We start from the raw sequence: 23,761 nt of genomic DNA on the forward strand, positions 1-23,761 counted from the left end.
CCCGCCACCTCGCCCGGCTAGTTGTTTGTATTTTTTTTAGTAGAGACGGGGTTTCACCGTGTTAGCCAGGATGGTCTTGATCTCCTGACCTCGTGATCCGCCCGTTTCGGCCTCCCAAAGTGCTGGGACAGAATTACCTTTTTAAATATGTTTTTTAAAATGTATCCCTCAAACAGGCCAGGTGCAATAGCTCATCCCTGTGGCTACTTGGGTGGCTGAGGTGGGAGGATTGCTTGATCTTAGGAGATTGAGGCTGCAGTGAGCCGTGATTGTCCCACTGCACTCCAGCCTGGGTGACAGAGCAAGACCCTGTCTCATAAAAATAAATAAAAGTTGTCATTTATTTTATTGTCTTTAGAATATCTATATCTTATGATTTCTATATCTTCTAAGAGAGGCACTGTAGAGATGGATAGAGTTATCAGAGGAAACAACTAGTGTATGAATATAGAAGACTATGTAGGAAAAAGTGTCCATCATTGGTATTGTAGGAAAAGGAGGAGGAAAGGAGCAGAAAAAAGTCTTCTAGGCAATGTCAGAAGGACCCACTTGACTTCCAATAAGGGTTCACAGGCTATCCTTACATAAACTAATTTCATAGGATTCCTACAGCTTTGATCAGTAGTGCTTACATGTCTTCCTCAATGTTTTTTGTTGTTGCTTTAAAACTTTCATTCAAACTACATTACTTATTTTACAGATTTCTCAGTTCGAATGGAACTCTATGGCACTGTCAACAAAGGATGCTCGAATGGACTACCTGAGAGAACGTATATTTGGAGAAGTCAAGTCATGACTGTAGTTTTTATTTAAAATGAATGTTACCATTTGTCACATCTGGACTTATTTTAATTAAGTGGCCTGTCTCAATAAAAAAATAATAGGTACAAATGTCCTAAGGTGGGAACATACCTGGCATGTTTCAGAATAACAAAGGATCCAGTGTGGCTGGAGCAGAACAAGTGGGGAGTGGGATGGGAGTGTATAAGGGAAAAGGTAAGAGATAACAGAGTCAAATACAACCTCTTGGTTACTCTGAGTGAGATAAGAAGCCATTGGAGGGTTTCAAGCAAGGAATGATATGAACTCACATTTTAACTGCATTACTTTGGCTACCTTATTGAGGTAAGAAAATACTACAATGAGGCAAATGTGTAAGAAAGAAAACTCTCTATGAGGTCATTGCAATAATCCAGGCAAGAATGGATGGTGACTTGGAGAGCGTGGTAGCAGTGGAGGTAATGAGAAGTAGTCAGATTTTTTGGATATATTTTGAAGGTAAAGGCAACAATTTGCTCACTGATTGGATATAAGGTATGAGAGAAATAGGAGTCAAGGATAAATCTAAGTTTTTGTCCTAAGCAACTCAGAGGATGTCATTAGCATTAACTAAGATGGGGGAGTCTACAGGAAGAGCAAGATGGGGGGCATGTGGTGAGGGTTGATCACAAGTTTGCTTCAGATATGTTGAGTTTGTGATGTCTTTTAAATGAGATTAGAGAAGAGTGTGAATGGAGGAGAGGTCTGAGGACTGAGTTTTCAGGTGCTCCAACATTAAAAGATTAAGAGGAAGAGGAGGAATTGGGAAAAGAGACTGAGCAGGGATGGCCAATGAGGTAGGAGGAAGGAAGGTAGTAATACTTCTAGAAGCCAAGTGGATAAAGCATTTCAAGGAGGAAGTGAGTAGTTGTATCAGATGCTGCTGAAAGGTCAGGAAAGATGAGAAATGGGAAATGGTTATTAAATTTAGCAATATGAAAATCATTCGTACTTTGAAAATAGTTTTGAAGTGGCGCATGTGAAAGCCTGACTGGTTCAAGAGAAAATGAGATACGTTTTCTCCTAAATGGAAGCAATGAAATGGGGTAGTAGCTGAGTGGACCAATCTTGACCTGGTGTAATCCTACACATGTTGAGGGAATAATGGCTTTTCCCTGTCTTACAACACATTGATTCAATAAAATGGTTACTAAGGGCCTACTATGTGATATAAATCCCCAACCCTTCTCTAAGAGTGATGTTTTGTGCTTAGCAGGCCACAGCCTAACCACCCTCACTTAGGCCACCTGGTGGTGGTGGAGGTAATTGACCATCTGAAAGGTGGCTATCTTCTGACTCCATGACCCTCTCAATTCACACTATCTCAAAATAAGTTGGTAGCTGGAGCGCCTTCTATCATAAGCATAGCTTTAAAATATGTGTCTTGCATGTAATTTGCTTACTGATATTTGGCTTAGGCTTAGTTGAAGTACATGTTTAAAATATCCAATGACTGCATGATTTGAACTCTAATACTGAATGATTTTGTGGAATATTAACTTCACAAAACGTTTTATGAAAAACAAAATCAGAATAGTAAGTGAAAGATGTCTCATTATCTCTTCCTCTTTCTGAATTTCCTCATACTCATATTAGTGGAAATGCTAAATTCAGAGTGTTTAATTTCCATGAAATGTGTTCTATTTCTCAAGCAAGTGATAACAAGAACTAAACCCTTGAATAGGTTAAAATATTTGACTATGCAATTTTAGAATAAAATGATTAGGCTTATGAGGGTTATAAAGGGTTTCCTTTAGATATAAATAATTAAAAATTTAGTCATTATATACTTGAGGTACATGGAAATCTTGATTGAATAACCCTGGTATACTTTCACTAGTTGTTACACATGATCTAATTTTTTTACCTGTCACATCTCCTACTCTCTCTAGGCCAGCAGTCCCCAACCTTTTTGGCCTCAGGGACCATTTTTGCAGAAGACAGTTTTTCCATAGACAGCAGTTAGGGGATGGTATGGTTTCAGGATGAAACTGTTCCACCTCAGATCATCAGGCATTAGTTAGATTCTCATAAGGAGCATGCAACTTAGTTCCCTTGCATGTACAGTTCACAATAGGGTTCGTCCCTCTATGAGAATCTAACGTAGCTGCTGATCTGACAGGAGGTGGAGCTCAAGTGGTAATGCTCACTCGCCTGCCCACCGCTTGCCTCTTGCTGTGTGGCCCATTTGGGGACCCTTGCTCTAGGCTATCTGATTCAAATGTGTTTTTTGTTTTTTTTTTGAGACGGAGTCTCGCTGTGTCGCCCAGGCTGGAGTGCAGTGGCCGGATCTCAGCTCACTGCAAGCTCCGCCTCCCGGGTTTACGCCATTCTCCTGCCTCAGCCTCCCGAGTAGCTGGGACTACAGGCGCCCACCACCTCGCCCGGCTAGTTTTTTGTATTTTTTAGTATAGACAGGGTTTCACCGTGTTAGCCAGGATGGTCTTGATCTCCTGACCTCGTGATCCGCCCGTTTCGGCCTCCCAAAGTGCTGGGATTACAGACTTGAGCCACCGCGCCTGGCTCAAATGGTTTTCTTTATATAGATACTCTTATATTTTTGATTGATGATTTTTCTATCTATATAACTTAGATTGTTATAAACAAAGCATTTTTTCATTGAGATATAATTCCCATACTATAAAATTCACCCTTTAAAAGTGTATAATTCAGTGGTTTTTAGTATATTTGTACAACTATCACCCATATCTGATTCCAGAACATCATCATCCTCAAACCCTGCAAGAAGCATTATTTTAAAACTTAATTTTACATCTACATAGATTGGCATTCTGTCTCCAAAAGTAACCTCAATCCTGATTTTATAGTAAGTACTTCTTACAGTTTTATCACCCAGATGTACATTTCTGGACACCATAATCCCTGTGGCCCCCTCTTCCTCCACCCTTTTGAGTCTGTGTAAGTGCCCCTTTCTCTTCCTAACAGTTTGTTTGTTGAAGAACCTGCAGGATTTTCCACTTTGGGAATTTCTTGATTCTGTATTCATGCTATAATTAAGAAAAGTATTTTTCAATATAGAAAAGTAATCAGGATTCTACTTTAAATACCAAAATAAAACTTGTTTCTGTTAAATATATTTCCATATTTATGGTAGAGGAAAAAAAGGTGTACGGACACTTAGATCTGTTCTTTATGAAACTCTTTGACAAATAATCATGAATGTTCCAAATTAGTCCCAAGTCAGGTTTTTCAGAAAATAATATGGGTAAGGATAGAAGTCCAATACATGTCTATGAAAGCTATGTGAGACTCATAAGTTGGTGTGTAGCTAAAAGTGATGATTAATTGATGGACTTGCATAGATTGAATGTGATGGTTATGAGCAGGAGGAGTCAACTTACTATATGCACTAAGAAGAAACAGCGAATGGAGAATATCACATCCCAGAAAATGAAATAATACAGTCATCTTCCTTGCTATCAGAAATTTAGCAAATAGGTAGCCCTTTCACAGAGTGTAGCCAAAATTTAAACCAGTGAATATACATCCTCCTCCACATCACCCACTGACCCCAAGTTCTGCCCCAGCAGTTTAAAGAATCAATCCATTGTCTAAGGGTGCTCCCTCACCTTCTTGCCACAGATGCTGTAGTTAATGGCTTGAAGACTGTGATTTACTGGTTTTAAATTAAAAATTTTAAAATTTGATTTGGAAACCACAAATAATATGCCAGTGTCGCAAAAAGCATGGAGAAAAAAGACCATTTGAATTTGACTATTTTTACTTACAAGAGACTTTTCCCCATCAAATAATTCCCCATCCATTTATTAAACTTCTGAAGTACCATTTCTGAAGTCATCTTATGGCATGTAATTCTTAGTATAATGCACAGGATTCCTGTCATTTTGAAGCACGAGGAAAGGTTTTTGATATTTTAAACATTTTTTGAATGTAGATGCACATATTCTCCACTTCCAATTGTAGTAGAAAATCAGTGTAAGGATACCCTAACAATGCAAATGAAATGATTAACAACTCAAATTTAGGAGCCTCCTTTACAATCCATTGAGTGCAACAGATTCACAAAATAATTTGTTCAACTGAATATTTAATTTCTTATTAGAAAATGGTTTTAATCTCTGATCATTACATTGAAGAGTCAATGACTGAGGTTTTGTTACCTACTGCTCATCTCTTAGACAATAACTTCCTGAATAATTTCTACATGAGTGTCTGTACAAGCTTTTAAAAAACAATAAATTAAAGCCCCATTCACGAAACAAACCACCTCCCAATCTATGTTTTGTCACCTTGTTCATAGTTTAGACAGTTTGAAGAGATTTAAACGTGTTGCTAGGCAACTAGCTCCTGAAGCATAGCGTATTTCCTTCAACATCCCAGCCCATTCTTTTTTATCATCTTCATACCTGATGGAGGAAAAAAAAGTAATCAACAAGCAGCTTTTAGTTCCATAGGTTTCCCTGTGTTCAGTATACAAATGTGGACCTTTGCAAAAACCTAGTGACTTTTACTCAGAGGAAGGAAGATGCACCTGCCTGGTAGAATAGCACTTGAATATCTCTGAAGTACGCATTGTCTGGATGAGTATGTGTCTGAACTACTGCCACAGTATTTAATCTGGATGCCTAGGCAGTTCGGCCTTCTCTGGGAATCAAAGACTGCAGAGAAGAGGAATAAATAGCTAAGCAGTTAAACATTCACCTTTGAACTGATGAAGATGGCTGGTCACTTTGAGTCAAAGTAAGCAGACTGTTGCTTAAGAGAAAGAACTGGGGAAGAGCAGGGACTATCTGTAGCCTTAATTATGCCTTCAATTGTTCCTATACACTAGTGCCTAGCATGGCACCTGATACACAGCAGTCACTTTATGAAAATTTGTTCCCCTTCCCCTTTATTGTTCTGTTTGAGGACTACTCTTAGATTTCGCACTTGACTTAGGTAAGAACTGGTCTTCATCTCTGAATATTCAAGGTTACAAAGATACAGACAACTTGAATTCCCTTGTACCATGTGTGCCGAACATGTCTGCTCTGCCTGGTGCCTGGAATGTTTTGTGTGGGAAGCTTCTAAATGCTGCCTTCTCTCTGCAACCGTTCTCACCTTCCTTCAGCACAATTTGTTGCTTTCTTTGTTTCTCATATCATCCTTTATATGGTATTATAGCAATTATCACTCCATTTTCATTCCACTATTTAGGATTGACCAAGCTGAAAGTAAATATAACTGCCAGGAAGCAAACATTTTAAAACCTCATTTAACCTTGACTTCACTCATATCGTTTAAATGTGGTCACTTTCTTCTGATCATTTAAAACTATTTATCTCTTAATTTGTTGCCCTGAATTTCATATAATTAAGGTTATTCCCTTTATTAGTAGCAAAATATTTTGTGTATGCTTTCCTCTACATAAAAATCACTCAGTGCATGGTACAATTGTTGAGAATTAATTTGGAACATTGATGAAATTAAGTCAGTGCATATCTTATGTAGGTACAAGCTACTTTTAATAATTATTTTAAATCTCCTTCATTCGTTTTCCCCCCATATCAATGTCCTCAAGCCCCAAAGGCATCTGAGGACAAATAATATATTTATCCACCTTAATATCTTTCCACAAGTTGTCAAGACTTGGCACAAGACTTAACCCCAAATCAGCCAGGTGTGGTGGCTCACGCTTGTGATCCCAGCAGTTTGGAAGGCTGAGGGAGGCAGATCACCTCAGGTCAGGAGTTTGAGACCAGCTGGCCAATATGGCAAAACCCCATCTCTACTAAAAATATAAACATTAGCTGGGCATGGTGGTGTGCGCCTGTAATCCCAGCTACTCAGGAGAACTGCTTGAACCCGGGAGGCGGAGGTTGCAGTGAGCCAAGATTGCCCCTTTGCACTCCAGCCTGGGCAACAGAGCAAGACTCTGTCATCAATGTTCCAAATTAATTCTCAACAATTGTACCATGCACTGAGTGATTTTTATGTAGAGGAAAGAATACAAAAAGTATTTTGCTACTAATAAAGGGAATAACCTTAATTATATAAAATTCAGGGCAACAGATTAAGAGATAGTTTTAAATGATCTGAAGAAAGTGACCACATTTAAACAATATGAGTGAAGTTAAGGTTAAATAAGGTTTAAAAATATTTGCTTCCTGGCAGTTGTATTTACTTTCAGCTTGTTCAATCCTAAACAGTGGAATGATTTCAAGAAAAAAATACAACAATGGATTTTTTTTTTTAAACATATCATAGTAAGAGGGCCTATGTTGAAAATGTGGTATACTGAGAATTTTCACCTCTGCATGTGTGGTTAGAGAGGTTCGCTAGGAAATTGAGGGCAAATAGGCAGCCGCGTTTCTCTAGATCGGCGGCCTTCAACTTTAACACACATCTAAGTCACCTGGAGGGTTTGTAAAAACACAGATCGCTGGCCCTATCACCCCCAGAGTTTCTAATTCAACAGATTTGAGGTGAGACCTGAGAATCTGCTTTTCTGATAAGTACCCAGGTGATGCTGATGCTGCTTTGGGAACCACTGTAGTAGATCACTGGTTCTCAAACTTAATTGCACAATAGAACCATCTGGAGATGTTAAAGCTACTGATGCCTAGGTCCTACTCCCAGAGAGTGAGTTAATTGGTATGAAGGGTGGCCTGGGCATCAGGATTTTTTAAAGCTCCCCAAGTGATTCTAATATGCAGCGAAGTTTGAGAATCATGCTTCAGATCCTACCCTAAATTAGAAAATACCAGTCTTAAAATAGCCAAGCAGATAGTGATGAATGCTCCCCTCTTCTCTTTACCCAATGCAGTGGTTCCCAAACTTGTCTACACATATAGAAACATCCAGGGATCTTTTAAAATCTCCAAAGGCCAGGCCATACTTCAGACCAATTAAATCAGTCAATATGAGTGGGACAGAGTAGTATTAGTATTTTTTGAAGCACCCTGGTGATTCCACTGTGCAGGCAACTTTGGGAACCACTGCCCTAATCGCAAAATAAACCACAATCAGAGAGGATCCCTTTCTTAGGTTCCCCTGAACAATGTCAGGGCCACTTTTATAGCAGGAGATTCTGTACTTTCTTTTGTTGCCTGTAACTTCCCTGCAGGGGCAGCATGGCTTTTGATAACCCTTAGGAACCAGGAGGGCTTCAGGGAGGTTCCACTGATTGACAGCACAATTACTTAATATCAGTGTTTCTCAACCCTGGCTGCTGATTAGAATAATCTGGGGCTGGGCTCAGTGGCTCACGCCTGTAATCCCAGCACTGTGGGAGGCTGAAGCGGGCAGATCACCTGAGGTCAGGAGTTCAAGACCAGCCTGGCCAATATGGCGAAACCCCATCTCTGCTAAAAATACAAAAATTAGCCTGGTGTGGTGGTGCACACCTGTAGTCCCAGCTACTCTGGAGGCTGAGGTAGGAGAATTGCTTGAACCCGGGAGCCAGAGGTTGCAATGAACCAAGATCGTACCACTGCACTACAGCCTGGGCGACAGGGTGAGACTCTGTTTCACCAATTAAAAAAAAAAAAAAATTCTGGGAACGTTTTAGGAACTAGGGATGCTCAACTCTAACTCCAGAAATGTTGATATAATTGGTCTATGTTAAGGCCCAGACACATTTTAAAAGCATCCCAGATGATTGTAACATATAGCTAGGGTTGAGAATCACTGCCCATTTATATACTTAGTACCTGGCCCTGTTTTCCAAAAAAACCCTAACCTTCCCAGCCTTCATTAGTTCATCTTTTTTTCCTACTGCTTCCAGCTTTTCCCCATCTCACTGTCTTGCTAATTCTAGCCTCTTTGCTCTGTGGAAATCTCTTTTTTTTTTCTCTTCCTCTTTTTTGGGGGGAGGAGGGATAATAGTAAATTTCCTTGTATAGTAACTTTTTTTCTTGCCCTTTACACAGCTAGTTAATATTACAACACGGGGAAATGATGTCTAATGCACAAATCATTGTTTGGTTAAGGTGCCAGCTTTTCAGCCTTTTTAGTTCAGCATCTGGGAATAAAGCATCTGCTGGTTGAGGTATAGAACAAATACCCACTTTTCACTCTCAGGCTTGGTGGTATGCCTTCACTGATTAAGTATAAATGGCACTCTTCCAGAGCTGTACTTACAAACTTAAATGTGCAAACAATTCACCTGGGAATCTTGCTAAAAAATACAGATTCTCATTCAGTAGGGTCTGGGATTCTTTCTTTTTTCTTTTTTTTTTGAGACAAGAGTCTCACTCTGTTGCTGAGGCTGGATTGCAGTGGTGCGACCTCAGCTCAAAATAAAATAAAAACATACTTTTTTTTTCATAGCCTCACTAAAATCATTCAATTGAGTAACAGTTTCAAGCGTCATACTTAGGAGAACTGCCTGGCACCTCCAGGCAGGTAAAATGGATTGCTATTTTGACTTTTTTCATTTTAAAAAAGCAATTGTTAGCTGAATCCTCAAACAATTGGAAGGCTGTTTAAATTAGATTGAAAACAGAACTAATGAAGACGTGGAAAACTCAACAGGTTAAATGTTTCTTTAGGCCAGGCGCCGTGGCTTACACCTGTAATCCTACCACTTTGGAAGACTGAGGCAGGTGGATCACCTGAGGTCAGGAGTTCGAGACCAGCCTGGCCAACATGGCAAAACTCCATCTCTACTAAAAGTATAAAAATTTGCTGGGCGTGGTGGCATATGCCTGTAATCCCAGCTACTCGGGAGGCTGAGGCAGGAGAATCGCTTGAACCTGGGAGGCGAGGTTGCATGGAGCTGAGATCCTGCCATTGTACTCCAGCCCGGGCAACAGAAAGTCTGTCTCAAAAATAAATAAATAAATAAAGTAAAAAAGTAATTTTTTTTAAGAACTCTGTTTTGTTAGGAAATAAACTACTCTGGAGCAAAGAGGCTTTTGTTCTACTGGATGCCTATAGCATCACACTCTTAGAGCTGGAATGAAGCTGAGAGTATCAAAGGTCCAACTCTCATTTTACTGTAAGAAACAGGCCCAGATAATTTCTTTCCCAGGCTCACAGCTAACTAGAAGTAGTTACTTGTTCAAGTAAGTGGCATGTACAAAAGTTCAATTAGGTTTGAAGTGTTTAGTCTACTACCGAGAAGTAGCTTGCATGTTGGGAAAATCTGGCTTATTATTTACTACAAAATAGTTTATCAGTCATCTGATTTAATATGTGATTCTGAAAATTGAAATGATGAGAACTTACTTCCATATGTCATTGACTTCAGTGGGTGCAAATTCTTTAGACTCCAGTTGAATCATAGCAAAACCACCAATTGCATACAGAGATCCAGCCAGGCTGACCAAACTGATGGAGCTTCTTTCTTGGGGAAATTCAGTCATTACATCCCATCTAGGTATCATTAAAAATATAGTCAATGTAAAACTTAAAGAAATGCCAGATGTGCTTACTGAACAATTATAGGAAATCATAATTTAAAAATTCAAGTAGTGCCCAGGCAGCCAGGCACGGTGGCTCATGCCTGTAATTCCAGCACTTTGGGAGGCTGAGATGGGTAGATCACCTGAGGTCAGGAGTTTGAGACCAGCCTGACCAACATGGTGAAACCCCATCTCTACCAAAAATACAAAAAATTTGCCAGGCATGGTGACATGCACTTGTAATCTCAGTTATTTGGGAGGCTGAGGCAGGAGAATCACTTGAATCTGGGAGGCGGAGGTTGCAGTGAGCTGAGATTGCGTCACTGCACTCCGGCCTGGGCAACGGAGCGAGGCTCCATCTAAATAAAATAAAATAAATAAATAAATAAATATTCAAGTAGTGGCCGGGTGCGGTGGCTCATGCCTGTAATCCCAGCACTTTGGGAGACTGAGGCAGGAGGACTGCTTGAGCCCAAGGAGTATGAGATCAGCCTGGGCAACAAAATGAGACTGTCTTTACAAAAAAGAAAGAGCCAGGACTGGTGGTATGTCCCTATAGTCCCAGCTACTTGGGAGGATCTCTTGAGCCCTTGAGGTCAAGGCTGTGGTGAGCTATGATCTCACTGCTGCATTCCAGCCTGGGTGATAGAGCAAAACCCTGTCTTTAAGGGGGGGAAATAAATTCAAGGAGCATAGGCATCTAAAAGTAAACAACTAAGTTTGCTACTAGAAAATATTTGAAAGATGTAACTTCATTAAATATAAAGTCTTCAATATGGCAACCCTAAGGCTGGGCACGGTGGCTCATGCCTGTTATCCTAACACTTTGGGAGGCCGAGGTGGGTGGATTACCTGAGGTCAGAAGTTCGAGACCAGCCTGATCTACATGGTGAAACCCCATCTCTACTAAAAATACAAAAAATTAGCCGAGCGTGGTGGCACACACCTGTAATCCCAGCTACTCAGGAGGCTGAGGCAGGAGAATCATTTGAATCTGGGAGGTGGATATTGCAGTGAGCCAAGATAGCGCCATTGCACTCCAGCCCAGGCAACAAGAACAAAATTCTGCCTCAAAAAAAAAAAAAAAAAAAGAAAGTCAACCCTAGAATACTTCAGTTAGCAGTGTTTACCAAACTTTGTGTGTCACAAACAGTCGGGGGTTGTGGCACTTCTAGGGCTCCTAAACCTCTAACCTGCTACTGTGTTGGATTTCATCTGAATACTCCAAATCCTTTGCAATAAAGGCACATAAGGATAGCGTTGGAACCAGGGATACAAATTTTCTTTTTAATGATTTATACTTTCATTATTTTTATAAAGGATTTAAGGGAACTTTTTAATGTTGACAGCTATCTGAAATAGGACAACTAAAGATAAAATCAATCTAATTAGTTGGAAGTATCAAGAATCTAGAATGATTTAGTCATTTTGGTAGGTATTCTGTTACTCTGGCATTAAAGTAGACTTCATAGTTTTTCTTTTCTTTTTCTTTTTCTTTTCTTTTTTTTTTTTTGAGACAGAGCCTTACTCTGTCACCCAGGCTGGAGTGCAATGGCGTGGTCTCACTGCAACCTCCACCTCCTGGGTTTAAGTGATTTTCCTGCCTCAGTCTCCCGAGTAGCTGGGACTACAGACACATGCCACCACATCCAGCTAATTTTTGTATTTTTAGAAGAGACAGGGTTTCACTATGTTGGCCAGGCTGGTCTCGAACTCTTGACCTCATGATCTGCCCACCTCAGCCTCCCAAACTGCTGGGATTACAGGCGTGAGCCACCATGCCCGGCCCCATAGTTTTTCTTTACATATCTGTTTTTCTAATTATAAAAATAATATATGTACATTATAGAAAATCTGTACTCCAGCCTGTGTGACTCAGAAAGATTCTGTCTCAAAAAAAAAAAAAAGTTTGAGAAAATCTGGAAAGTACAGAAAGGTATTCAAGAAAACAACTATCTCCATAATCACAAGCAACAATTTGGAACAATTTGGTGTAATTTTGTCATCTTTTTAAAAAGCATGTACATATAAGCTTCCATACATATAGATGAAACTAAGAAGATATTTACAATTTTGTGTGTTGCTTCTTAACTTACATCATGAGTGTTTACCCATATTACAGTTTTCAAAAACATTATTTTTAATGATAATTTAAATCACGTTCCACAAAAGTTCCTTGTAATTTTCAGATACTAAAGTCTGTTTTGTAGTCAGGCATACATGTTTCTAAAAAGACTAATAATAGTTACCTTTTTTTCTTCATTGCTAAACTAGGACTATAAAAGGTATGTACTCCTCCAGATGTGTGAGCTCAAAAATGTTTAAAAGACCAATTTTATATGAAGAATAGCTGTCAAATATCTTTTCACATTAAATCAATAAAAGCTTAAAAATGAAAATTTTAATAAAATTATAAACAGCATAAAGGAATGAAAACTTCTAAAGCATTCATACTTTACAGATATCAATCATTAACAAGTGAAGATCTTTTCATACTTAAAAAAACTACATTTAAAATCAAATAATTCCACAGAGACATATATATCCATCTACACCTAGACAATTATTCAGGGCCAGGTGTGCTGGCTCACACTTAGAATCCTAGCACTTTGGGAGGCCAAGGTGGGAGGATCATTTGAGGCTGGGAGTTCAAGACCAGCCTGGACAACATAGTGAGACCCTGTCTGTGGAAAAAAAAAAAATAACGAAAAACAAACAAAAAAAACCCCACAAAAATTAGCTGGGCATAGTGGTGTGCACCTGTAGTCCTAGCTACTTGGGAGCCTGAGGCAAGAAGATCACCTGAGCCCAGGAGTTTGAGGCAGCAGTGAACTATGATTGTGCCATTGCATTCCAGTCTGGGCAACAGAGCCAGACCTTGTCTCTTAAAAATAAAAAAATTAAAATTATTCACAAGTATTACCTTTGCATTTCTAAATTTACAAAGTTAATAACAAGGACAAATAGAGCATGACAACACTAGCTTGAGGGTCATATGTTCCAAATTACAAACATGGATGCATCAGAATGTTAGAGGAGATTTATATCCAGTAACAACAAAACAAATCCAGATGAAAATACTTCCTCTGTAATCTGTGGTTCTGTACCCTCCCCTCCCCACATCCTAATTGGAAAGATTACTTTTCAACCAAAGTTAACAATTAAAATGTATAGTTGTTCATATGCTATATACTGAGATGTGGCAACTCACTTATTGGTTGTAAGATCAAAAGCTTCAACTGAAGCTGAAAGACCATCTTCAGTGACACCTCCTGCAATCACAATTTTGCCTTTATGGACTGCTACTCCAAACATGGAACGAGGAGTTTTCATTGGAGCCAGATCTTTCCAATCTCCTTTTTTGGGGTTGAAGATAAACACTCTGTTTGTACATTTTCTGTAAACAGAAAAACAAATGTTCCTTTTAGAACCTTCTTTTTTCGAAAGCACTTTCACTAATAATTTGGCTTTGCTTGTCATAAGAAATATGTAGTAAGGCAGAAGATCAGAAAAACTCCAAAGAATTCTTAATTTGAACATATGCCACTAAGCAAAGGACAGGCCCAAATGTGGGGACCAAAACTATAACTTAATTATACTATTGGAAGATAGGGTACCTTTACTTCTGGATAGCTGCTTAGAAGCCCAGGCACAGCTGATTTTAATCGTTATGTACTAAATTCAATTGAAGTTTTTTTACTCTATTTTAGTAAAAAATAAAATCATAAACCTTTTATTGCACCTCAATAACAAATGGTAGGTTTATTTATTATCTGAATATCCTAGGAATGAATAAGTTAACTTAACAAAATAATTAGGTGCAGGCCGGGCGCGGTGGCTCAAGCCTGTAATCCCAGCACTTTGGGAGGCCGAGACGGGCGGATCACAAGGTCAGGAGATCAAGACCATCCTGGCTAACCCCGTGAAACCCCGTCTCTACTAAAAAATACAAAAAAAAACTAGCCGGACGAGGTGGCGGGCCCCTGCAGTCCCAGCTACTCGGGAGGCTGAGGCAGGAGAATGGCGTAAACCTGGGAGGCGGAGCTTGCAGTGAGCTGAGATCCGGCCACTGCACTCCAGCCTGGGCGACAGAGCGAGACTCTGTCTCAAAAAAAAAAAAAAAAAAAAAAATTAGGTGCAAATATACCTACTTTAAATTTTATATGATATATCATTTTATATTAGCACTAACATAGCAGTGCATTTTAAGAAATCTGGGACTATGGATTAGACAACGAATCATTTGAGCTGATGAATCATGAGAACAGTTTTACATGCTAAATGCTACCAGAAAGACCTGGACTCATCTGAATTATTATTCACTGTGCCACCCAGGCTGCAGTGCAGTGGTGCGATCTTGGTTCACTGCAACCTCTGCATCCAGGGCTCAAGTGATCCTTCCATCTCAGCTTCCCAGGTAGCTGGGACCACAGGCGTGCACCATTGCGCCTAGCTAATTTTTTGTATGCTTGGTAGACACAGGGTTTCGCCATGTTGCTCAGGTTGGTCTCGAACTCCTGAGCTCAAGAGATCCTCCAGCTTTGGCCTTCCAAAGTGCTGGGATTACAGGTGTGAGCCACTGTGCCCCGCCCTTAGTATGTTTCTTATGGTTCCTTGAAGTTATCTATAATTTGATGGGAGTTCAGAATTTCAAATAATAATTGATTAACCGGATATATCTGGTGATGAAAAACACCTCAACTTTTTTGTGAGGACAATTTTTTTCTTAATTGTGTAAAAGATCAGTTATCTGGAGTAGAAGCATTTTCTCTAATATTTGACTATTGGTATCATTTGAACACTTCTTGATAAGAACATTATCCAAAATCATGTTCTTCAAATTCATTACTGGGAACTGGTGCAATTCAGCATTTACTTTTATTTGTTTATTTATTTTTGGAGATGGAGTTTTGCTCTTGTTGCCCAGGCTGGAGTGCAGTGGCGCAATCTCGGCTCACTGCAAACTCTGTCTCCCGGGTTCAAGCGATTCTCCTGCCTCAGCCTCCTGAGTAGCTGGGATTACAGGTGAATGCCACCACGCCTGGTTAATTTTGTATTTTTAGTAGAGATGGGGTTTCTCCACGTTGGTTAGGCTGGTCTCAAACTCCCGACCTCAGGTGATCCGCCTGCCTCGGCCTCCCAAAGTGCTGGGATTACAGGCTTGAGCCACCACACCCAGCCCAGCTCTTACTTTTAGATAATGACTCATTTCAAAGTTCTTGACTTTGACATTTGTCAAGCAGTGTTGTGTTGGTTAATCATATTCTCAAGATTAATATATTCCTACTGACAAGAACTGTATGCTTCTTACTGACATATCAATTTCCTAGTTACTAATGCTACTTGAAGGAAACAATTTAAATCATTTGGAAGGGTTCCTGTGTTTCCATACTCAGAATGCTCTTTAGTAGTGATTTTCCATTCAATTTACTCAGGAAAAACGCCCAAAATAAGATCTGACACCAGGTGAGCATATAATATACCTTCCTTTGCATTTGATAGGAATAGCTGGGATTAGGGAGGATATAAAAATTTTAGAATATGTTATCTTTGAATACAGGTAGATGTTTAAAAACCATTGCTTTTTAAAATTGCCTTTTCTGTGCTACATTTACCATTTAAATTGACTAATATCCATTAATCATTAACTCCAGAATAGAGTTCTTGACATCTAACACATTTCCATATTTTACTCTCCTTTCCTGCTTTGCCCTTATAATTCTTAATTTTGGCTCCCTTTTCAAGGTTGGACATCTCTATTAATTCAATGGCCTGGGCAAATGATGACAAGCCAAATCAGGCAGATTTTTCAGGGGCAGAATATTAGTTCTCACCATCTAAACTGAAAATGCTTATTTTACTAGACAGGCTATACTGGTTTGACTGTCTCTGAAGCATTCGGAACTCACTTCTCCACTCTCTGGGTTATAAGATCTCTTTCCCAATTACCAGTTCCTTGAGAATTGACTAGAACTCAAGTAAGGTTTATATATGAAACCTCATCCTGGTTTTCTCACAAGATACTGGGTGCTACTGGGAGCTCAGTTTTGAACAGTTGGAAGCCATTTTGAATATTACCTCTGTCAGGGAGTAAATATGTGGAAGAACACTGTTGAAGAAATAACTGCCTTAAATTTTTGTTTTTCTTTTGTCTTTTTTACTTCCCTCTTTTCAATCACTACGCTTTTCTTTCAAACTGACCTATCTAAAGTCCCTCTTATGAATGTAAAGTACAAATCCATGATATTTTTTATGCACAATTGTCTTAGAAGATATATTTTAAATACTACATTAAAGAGTACATTTACATTTTTATCTACTTATGGCTAAATGAATAAGAAAGCCCGTTGGTTTTAATGTAGTAAAATACAATAACAAATCAGTGAAATACAGGACTTGATTATGCTCCTAGATGCTGCCTGGACTGTAAGGATGCTTATGATTGGGGTATTCGGCTCATTCCTAGCAGTAAGCTGAGTATCTACATGTTTACTTCAGCGACTTGAAATTTTAAGGTTTTCCCTCCACAATATGATAGGTGAGAACCATGTCCCATTTCAGTGGGCAGATCCAAATGAAAAGAGGAAGAGGGCTGGGCGCTGTGGCTCATACCTGTAATCCCAACATTTCAGGAGGCTGAGGCAGGCAGATCACCTGAGGTCAGGAGTTCAAGACCAGTCTGACCAACATGGAGAAACCCCATCTCTACGAAAAATACAAAATTAGCCGGGCATGATGGAGCATGCCTGTAATTCCAGCTACTCGGGAGGCTGAGACAGGAGAATCGCTTGAACCCAGGAGATGGAGATTGCAGTGAGCCGAGATCGCACCATTGCACACCAGCCTGGGCAACAAGAGCGAAACTCCATCTCAAAAAAAAAAAAAGAAAAGAAAAGAGGAAGAAACCTTTCTAATAAAAAGTCATTTGGACATAAATCATGAGAGTTCAGGGTACTTACTTGTCATCTGTCTTTCCTCCTAGACAATATATCATCCCTTTATGTGAAATCACATTATGGCCATAGACTTTGATAGGAAGTTTTTTTACTTCATTCCATTTTGCAGCCCTAAAATTAAATGAGACAGAATTTATACACTTTCAGTAAATTCCGGGTTCTGAAAATATGAATATGTTATAGGCACGCATATACTTGAATGCTTAGGGAACAGGAATATCATGCCAACTTACACAGGATCATAGCATAATACCGAATCCAGCGAAGCCTCTGTTTGAAGGTCTTTGCCTGCAACTACATAGATTTTATCATCTACCTCTCCCAGACCGAAGAGACACCTGGCTGAAGGCAGAGGTGGAAGTCCAACCCATTCAGATGCTATACTGTCAAGCTGAAAAAAATATATATGAAGGATTGTGGAGCTTGTTAGAAAAAAGTTACAAGTACAGCAAAAAAAAAAGTTATCCTATATATGTTGTTTAGAAATCATCGAGATAGTCAAATATCTCACAAGTAAATAAAACTACAACCCCAAAGTATCATATTGTAGCTCACAATTACCAAGAAGAATGATTAAATCTACCTGGCCTACCAGATAAAGATATCAAAATCTTCAAGCTTCAAGAAAAGAAAAAATAAAATACAATAGAATCACCAGAGGTTAATTAGAATCGTGAGGTTTCTTGTCAAATTTTCTCCCATATTGCCTTGTCCAGCTTTGAAATACAAGATCCTAATACTTTTAGGACACTGGGGAAAGAAATGTTGTCAGAGCAGGGAGGTTCACAGAATGTGAATGACCCCTGCATGCTATATTTAACATGCTCCCCATGCCAGCAGCTGGGACAACTGGACCTGTCGCTCAGTCCACAGACAACTAGGATGTTGGGCAATATCTTTTTTTCTTTCTTCAAAAACATTTTAGGTTCTCTATGTTTTGCTTTATTATTTCTGATACAGGCAGGTGTTAAAGTGAATTTCCTAGTGTGTTGTTGGGAGTCACTCGAAACACTCTATTTTTTTTTTTGATTTATATTAATAAGTAACTGCTCATCTTTGCTCACCACCACTTCTGCAAGCTTAAGATTTTCCCAAGGAAGAAAATCTCTTTGTACCCATCCTCTGGGGTAGATGATTCTGGCATAGTGGCATCTGTTTCAACACTTACTTTTGGTAATTTAAAGATTTTACACTTTGCATTTTAGCACACTAGGGCACAAGAAAACTGTTTTCTGCAAGAGTACAGTTGCAGATTTGTTGTTCTCTCTGGTGCCACTTCTAGATTGCAAAAATAAAATGAATAAAACCCAGTTTCATTGGATACTAAGAATAGATGTGCATACAAATGGCCGTGGTATAGACAGGGGTATCTGTGGAAGCCTATCTATACGTGGTCTAGTAACCTCAGTTAAACAAAGCACTAGTTAAGACTAGATGACATGAGAGGTTTAATCTCCACGTGTGCATTGTTAGCTTTGCATTCACTAATTTCAACAGCTAGATTTTGATCCTTTATGTTTTCACTTTTGAAAGAAATTCTTTGATCATGAATGTGGTGTGTAATATAGTAGAAATAGTAATGAACATTTATGGGGTTTTGACTGTGGTCAGAGGCTTTGAACTAAATGCTTTACACAGGTAACCTCATTTAGTTCTCCAGGATAGGCATTTCTATCATCCCCGTTTTACAGATGAGGAAACTGAGGCACAGGAAGATTAAATAAATTTCCCAAATACACAGAGCTTTTAGGTGATATTCAAATCCAAGCCATCTACATCCATAGTTGGTTTTAAAAAATGGAACAGCAGCCTTCATAATCCCATACTTGTGGGCTTAACTCTCATACTGTACAGTACTGTCTACCTTCCGATATTACCTGTTGGAGGGCACTTTCTCTAGCAGATGGAACAGTGGACTACCTGCCAGTCTCTTTTATAGAGGAGCTATCAAGCTATTTAACTTCTCTGAGTTCAACTTTCCTCATTGTTAAAATTAGGGTTTGGACCTAGATTACTTTAAGACCTTTTCAAAAATTTGATGAATCTATTAATTCATCAAATTAATGAGTGGGGGAAAAAAACCCCTCTCTTACCAAGGTAAAAAATTCTCATAATCTATTTACAGCATACAATCAAAGGTCAAATTACTTCTAAATTAATGCGTTTTAAATAGATGTGACAAGCAGTAAAATATAAAACCTGAAATTCTCATATAAATATTGTCTGATGAATCACAACCCTCTTTTATGGTGAAGTGTTTTTATCCTGGCATACTGTTCTGTTAGTGCCTTTTAAAAGCAGCAAGGCATTTGCAGTGAGAGGGAGTTGACCTTCCAACTTTGTATAACTGTTATTGTGGTTATAAAGAACATTAAGTAGGTTTCTTGAACCAAAAATAAGAAGCTCTGTCAGTAAAAGTAAGGGTTTTATCAGGCTGGAAGAGAAGGATAAAGATTAAACTGAACACTTGAAAGTAAAAAGGACTGTGTTATAGATATATTCGATAAATTAAATATGAAATGAAATTTAAAACTCTAGTAATTTTGGAGAGTCATTCTATGGCAACAACTATTCTGTGGATCTGTCATTTGTAGGTATCTACCTATATGTCTGTCATCTATCTATCTGTTTTGATAACATTCTTACTTCCTGGATGTATTTATAGCCTTTTTCATTGACTTTGCCCTTTTTGAAGTTTATTTGACTTTAAAATTAGGGCTTAGGAAATTTTCTGGCCCACATTCAAATACTTACAACATTCTTCACTGGAACTTGGAAAATTAAGAAACATGATTAATATGTATTATTACAAGTACACTTTTCAAGATTAGAAAAAGTTGATTAAAGGTATAATAGTATTTTGTGAATGCAAAGTATGTCGCACACTTTTTGAGAGCATACTGGACTGTGGTATGACATTGTATACTTGCTTATCTTTGGCCTTTCCAACTAAAGTGCCCGTAAGCCCCAGGCCATGATTAGCTATGACCTAAACAAACTCTTTTGAGCCAGTTGTAAGCTACAAAGTTTCAGTATTGGCATTATTGAAGACAAAGGCTAAGCCAACTCCTTCATAAACTGATAAAATATAACACATTGATAATATAAGACAAACTCCTTTCAAACAACTAAGGGTCTATTGCTTTAGGAGAATTAATTTTCTTGGAAAATTCTGTGGTTTCACAAAACACATTGTTAAGTTCTAATAATGTCTAAGTATATCTCTGATCCAAATAAATGTGATATAATAAAAATTTCTAACTATAATTAATTCAAATTAGCGACTTCTGTGTAGACAGTTTTTCCTAGAAGATAATCCAAAGTGTGTAGAACATGTACATAAGTTTTTTTCATTTTCAACAAAATTATATTTTAGGCAGTAACTATAAATAAGAGATGAAGTGCTACCTCCAAGAACTTCAAATGAGTTCAGGGTAACTTAGAAGAAGGTAGAAAATCTGACCAATTTAGAGCTGCCAGCAGATGAAGAAGAAAAAAATTAAAAAAGAAAATCTGACCAGTTATTACTTCTTTATAATGTGTAAGAACTTTGAGTTAGGGCAACTATTTGGGGAAAGACATTAACCTATTTTTAATAGGTAAGAGTATACAAGATTAAATTTAGTTTTTACAGCAGGGGACGGTGGCTCACAACGGTAATCCCAGCACTTTGGGAAGCCAAACTGGGAGGATTGCTTGAGCCCAGGAGTTCGAGACCAGCCAGGGCAACATAGTGAAAGCCCATGTCTGCTAAGAAAACATAAATTTAGTTTTTACTAAAATACTGGGCTTTGAGGGTTTACAGTCACCATCATCTATAAACAAGGCATTTTTGCAAAAATAGTATAAAGAGTATCTTAAGTCATTAAACATGAATTAGAACCTCATTATTCATCAAACTTTTTATTACACATTAACAAAACAGTCAAATATTTTTCTGTCAACACTCTATACAGCAAAAGTGCAAGGGACTAGAATAGGACATCAATTGGAGTACAATGCAAACAGCCTGAATAATTCACAAATTGGCTAACTGGATGGTGAGTAACAGCCTTCCCTTGAAGCAACTACGTATATAAAAAGTCCTTCTTACCTGGAAGAAGTATGACTGCAGAGGTTGATCTTTGTTTTCTTCATCCACGTATAGTCCTCCTACCACATATATCTGATTTTGCTGGGTAACAATGCTGGAATGATTTCTGGGAATCTGCTCAGCCAGTGCAGTAAGGTAGCATTCATTTTCCGTGGGGTCATAAGCCACTGCTGCTGTGTCATTAACCAAGAGGATGAGGTCTTTTACAAACATTCCATGCCTGGGAATGTCATTCAGGTAACCAGGAAGTAAATCTTCATCCCCAACATCACCATTCACCTCACCAGCCCCAGTCTTCTGCACATTTTTGCTAGGTTCTGGGAGTTTGCCTGCGAAAGCATCTTTTAGAACTTTGATTTTTTTCTGGAGGTCTGGGTTGCTTTTAATTATATCATCTTTCTCAACATGATCCTTAAAATATTTTTCTGTCATAAGGCGAAAACGGATACAATCAAACACTTCGCTAAGGTTTTTAACCCTGTTTTCCTTGTCTGTTCGCACCCATTTCATCACTGCCTCAAATACTGCTTCTTCTTTTTCCACATTTAGGCTGTCATTTGAAATGACTGAGATCAGTTCCTGTGGAGACAGTTGCATAAAGTCCTCTTCCTTACAAATCTGTACAAAGCGATCAGACACAAATTCACGGGCAGAAATGGCGAGTCTTGGGCAGTCAAGGAGAAGTCCTAATCTTAGGATGGCTAGACAGTTACCAGGAGCAAGTCTTTTCTGAAGATAAGAAACGCAGACAGTAAACACTGAGGGGATCTGAAAGCGGCTGGCCAATGCAAAAATATCTTGCACATTTCCATCATTGAGATCAATACTGGCAGAGTACAGGTATTTGATGATTAAATCAAGTATAGCAGGATCCACATTATCTAGCACTACCTCCTTTTTTTTCGCCTCATCAATTTCAGATAAAAAGTACTCACGGAAGTAAGGACTACAAGCTGACAAAATCAATCTGTGGCAAGGAAGACTTTTGTCACCTGCTTTTAGGGTGCAATCGATGAATTTTTTCTCATCCAGGAGATCTTTTAGACCATCCTGAAGAAGGGTGGATTGGTAAAGTCGCAGTTCCTCTGCAAGTTCCCGCTGGGAATCCATTCTGTGAGTAACCTGGGTAAGGAAGGGGACACTGAAGGCCTTAGCTCCTTGCAGCACACAGGTCTAGCTGTAAAAAGGCAGATCAGTGTGCTTTGCCCAGCTTGAAGCCTTTGCAATTTAATCCCACCAGCTAAATATAGATACCAACTCTAACAACGGGAATTTAGGAGAGCTGGCTTGGAAAGAAGAGTTGTTCTTGCAGCTGTTATAGATTGAAAGTAACAACTGGAACATTTAGTCACTGAGGAAACAGCTAAGAAACAAGATATTTAAGTGAAGTTGAAAGCTTAAAAATAACGCATTAGAAGATATACTAATAAAGGCTGCTACAAGAAAATGTTTATTGAATTAACAGAAAAATGAATCATAAAAATGAGTCACTCCTCTAAATATGTTCTAGTGTCAAGCTACTTGACTGTCTGAATTAATGATGCAAAGGTCAAGAATATGAGATGTGTTCATTTGAATACTCATAAGCAAGATCCCATTTCCAATAATTGTTACATACAAATTTTTACTTTCTACTCAAAACAGTGGAATATAGATATTTCTTTTAGAAGTAGTAAACTTAAAGATGTTACTTATGTACTAGTTTTACAAAACCTTTAATGTTGCCATGATAATTGAAATAAGAAATGCAGAGGAATTGCTAATTTTCTAAAACATTCCAAATTATCTTTATTCTTACATAGAAAAACTGTAATTAATACTGAATTAAATTATAAAATTATTTATTCATATCCTGCCTTCTTGTACAAAGGATCTAATGTGGCAAATTATAATATAGTAAAATAAAAGCAAAAGGTTAAAAGGAATCACAGGGCCAGAAAAAATAATTAAAAGTCAATGGTAGGGAACGAAAAAGCCCACACACATGCAAATCAGATCACAAAAGATAACCTGTAATTTTTAAAGTGTCAAAAATTATCATTCATTAAAGGTTAAAAAATAGAACAGATATAACCCCATGAGAACAATGTTGTCACTAGAACACAGCAAAATCAAGATGAAGTACCACAACAGTCATAGAGAACAGCCCCCCCACCTTTTTTAAAAAAGAGTATATAACTGGGGACATAATGAAAGTTGATTATAATAGAATACCACATTAATCATAGATGTAGAAGTCATGATTTGAAAGAAAATTGGTCCTTTGTTTATATATAGATGGTATCATATACTTCATTAAATACTTTTATTTATTTATTTTTGAGATAGAGTCTCGCTCTGTCACCCAGGCTGGAGTACAATGGCATGGTCTTGGTTCATTGCAACCTCTGCCTCCTGGGTACAAGCAATTCTCCTGCCTCAGTGTCCTGAGTAGCTGGGATTACAGGCACCCGCCACCACCTCTGGCTAATTTTTGTATTTTTAGTAGAGACGGGGTTTCACCATGTTGGCCTGGCTGGTCTCGA

At 38.5% G+C, this 23,761-nt stretch overlaps 2 protein-coding genes across 2 annotated transcripts in view; one reads left to right on the forward strand and one right to left on the reverse strand.

Moving 5' to 3' along the window:
- The window catches only part of FASTKD1 (FAST kinase domains 1), a 61,657-nt gene extending 60,786 nt beyond the window's left edge, over positions 1-871 (forward strand). The window contains exon 14 of the mRNA XM_011988147.1: positions 701-871. Within this exon, the coding sequence (XP_011843537.1) occupies positions 701-796 (96 nt within the window). The 3' untranslated portion in view covers positions 797-871. The remainder of the gene's footprint in view (positions 1-700) is intronic.
- A 3,672-nt stretch (positions 872-4,543) lies between these two features.
- KLHL41 (kelch-like family member 41) lies at positions 4,544-22,583 on the reverse strand. The gene is made up of 6 exons (XM_011988149.1): positions 21,237-22,583; positions 17,377-17,534; positions 17,147-17,254; positions 13,399-13,584; positions 10,012-10,158; positions 4,544-5,207 (listed from the first exon to the last, which is right to left on the reverse strand). The coding sequence occupies exons 1-6, from the start codon at positions 22,344-22,346 to the stop codon at positions 5,096-5,098; spliced, it is 1,821 nt and encodes a 606-aa protein (XP_011843539.1). The 5' UTR covers positions 22,347-22,583; the 3' UTR covers positions 4,544-5,095.
- Between the last annotated feature and the right edge of the window lie 1,178 nt (positions 22,584-23,761).

The sequence above is a fragment of the Mandrillus leucophaeus genome, unplaced genomic scaffold (genome assembly GCF_000951045.1).
Source record: "Mandrillus leucophaeus isolate KB7577 unplaced genomic scaffold, Mleu.le_1.0 Scaffold324, whole genome shotgun sequence".
Classification (NCBI taxonomy): Eukaryota; Metazoa; Chordata; class Mammalia; order Primates; family Cercopithecidae; genus Mandrillus; species Mandrillus leucophaeus.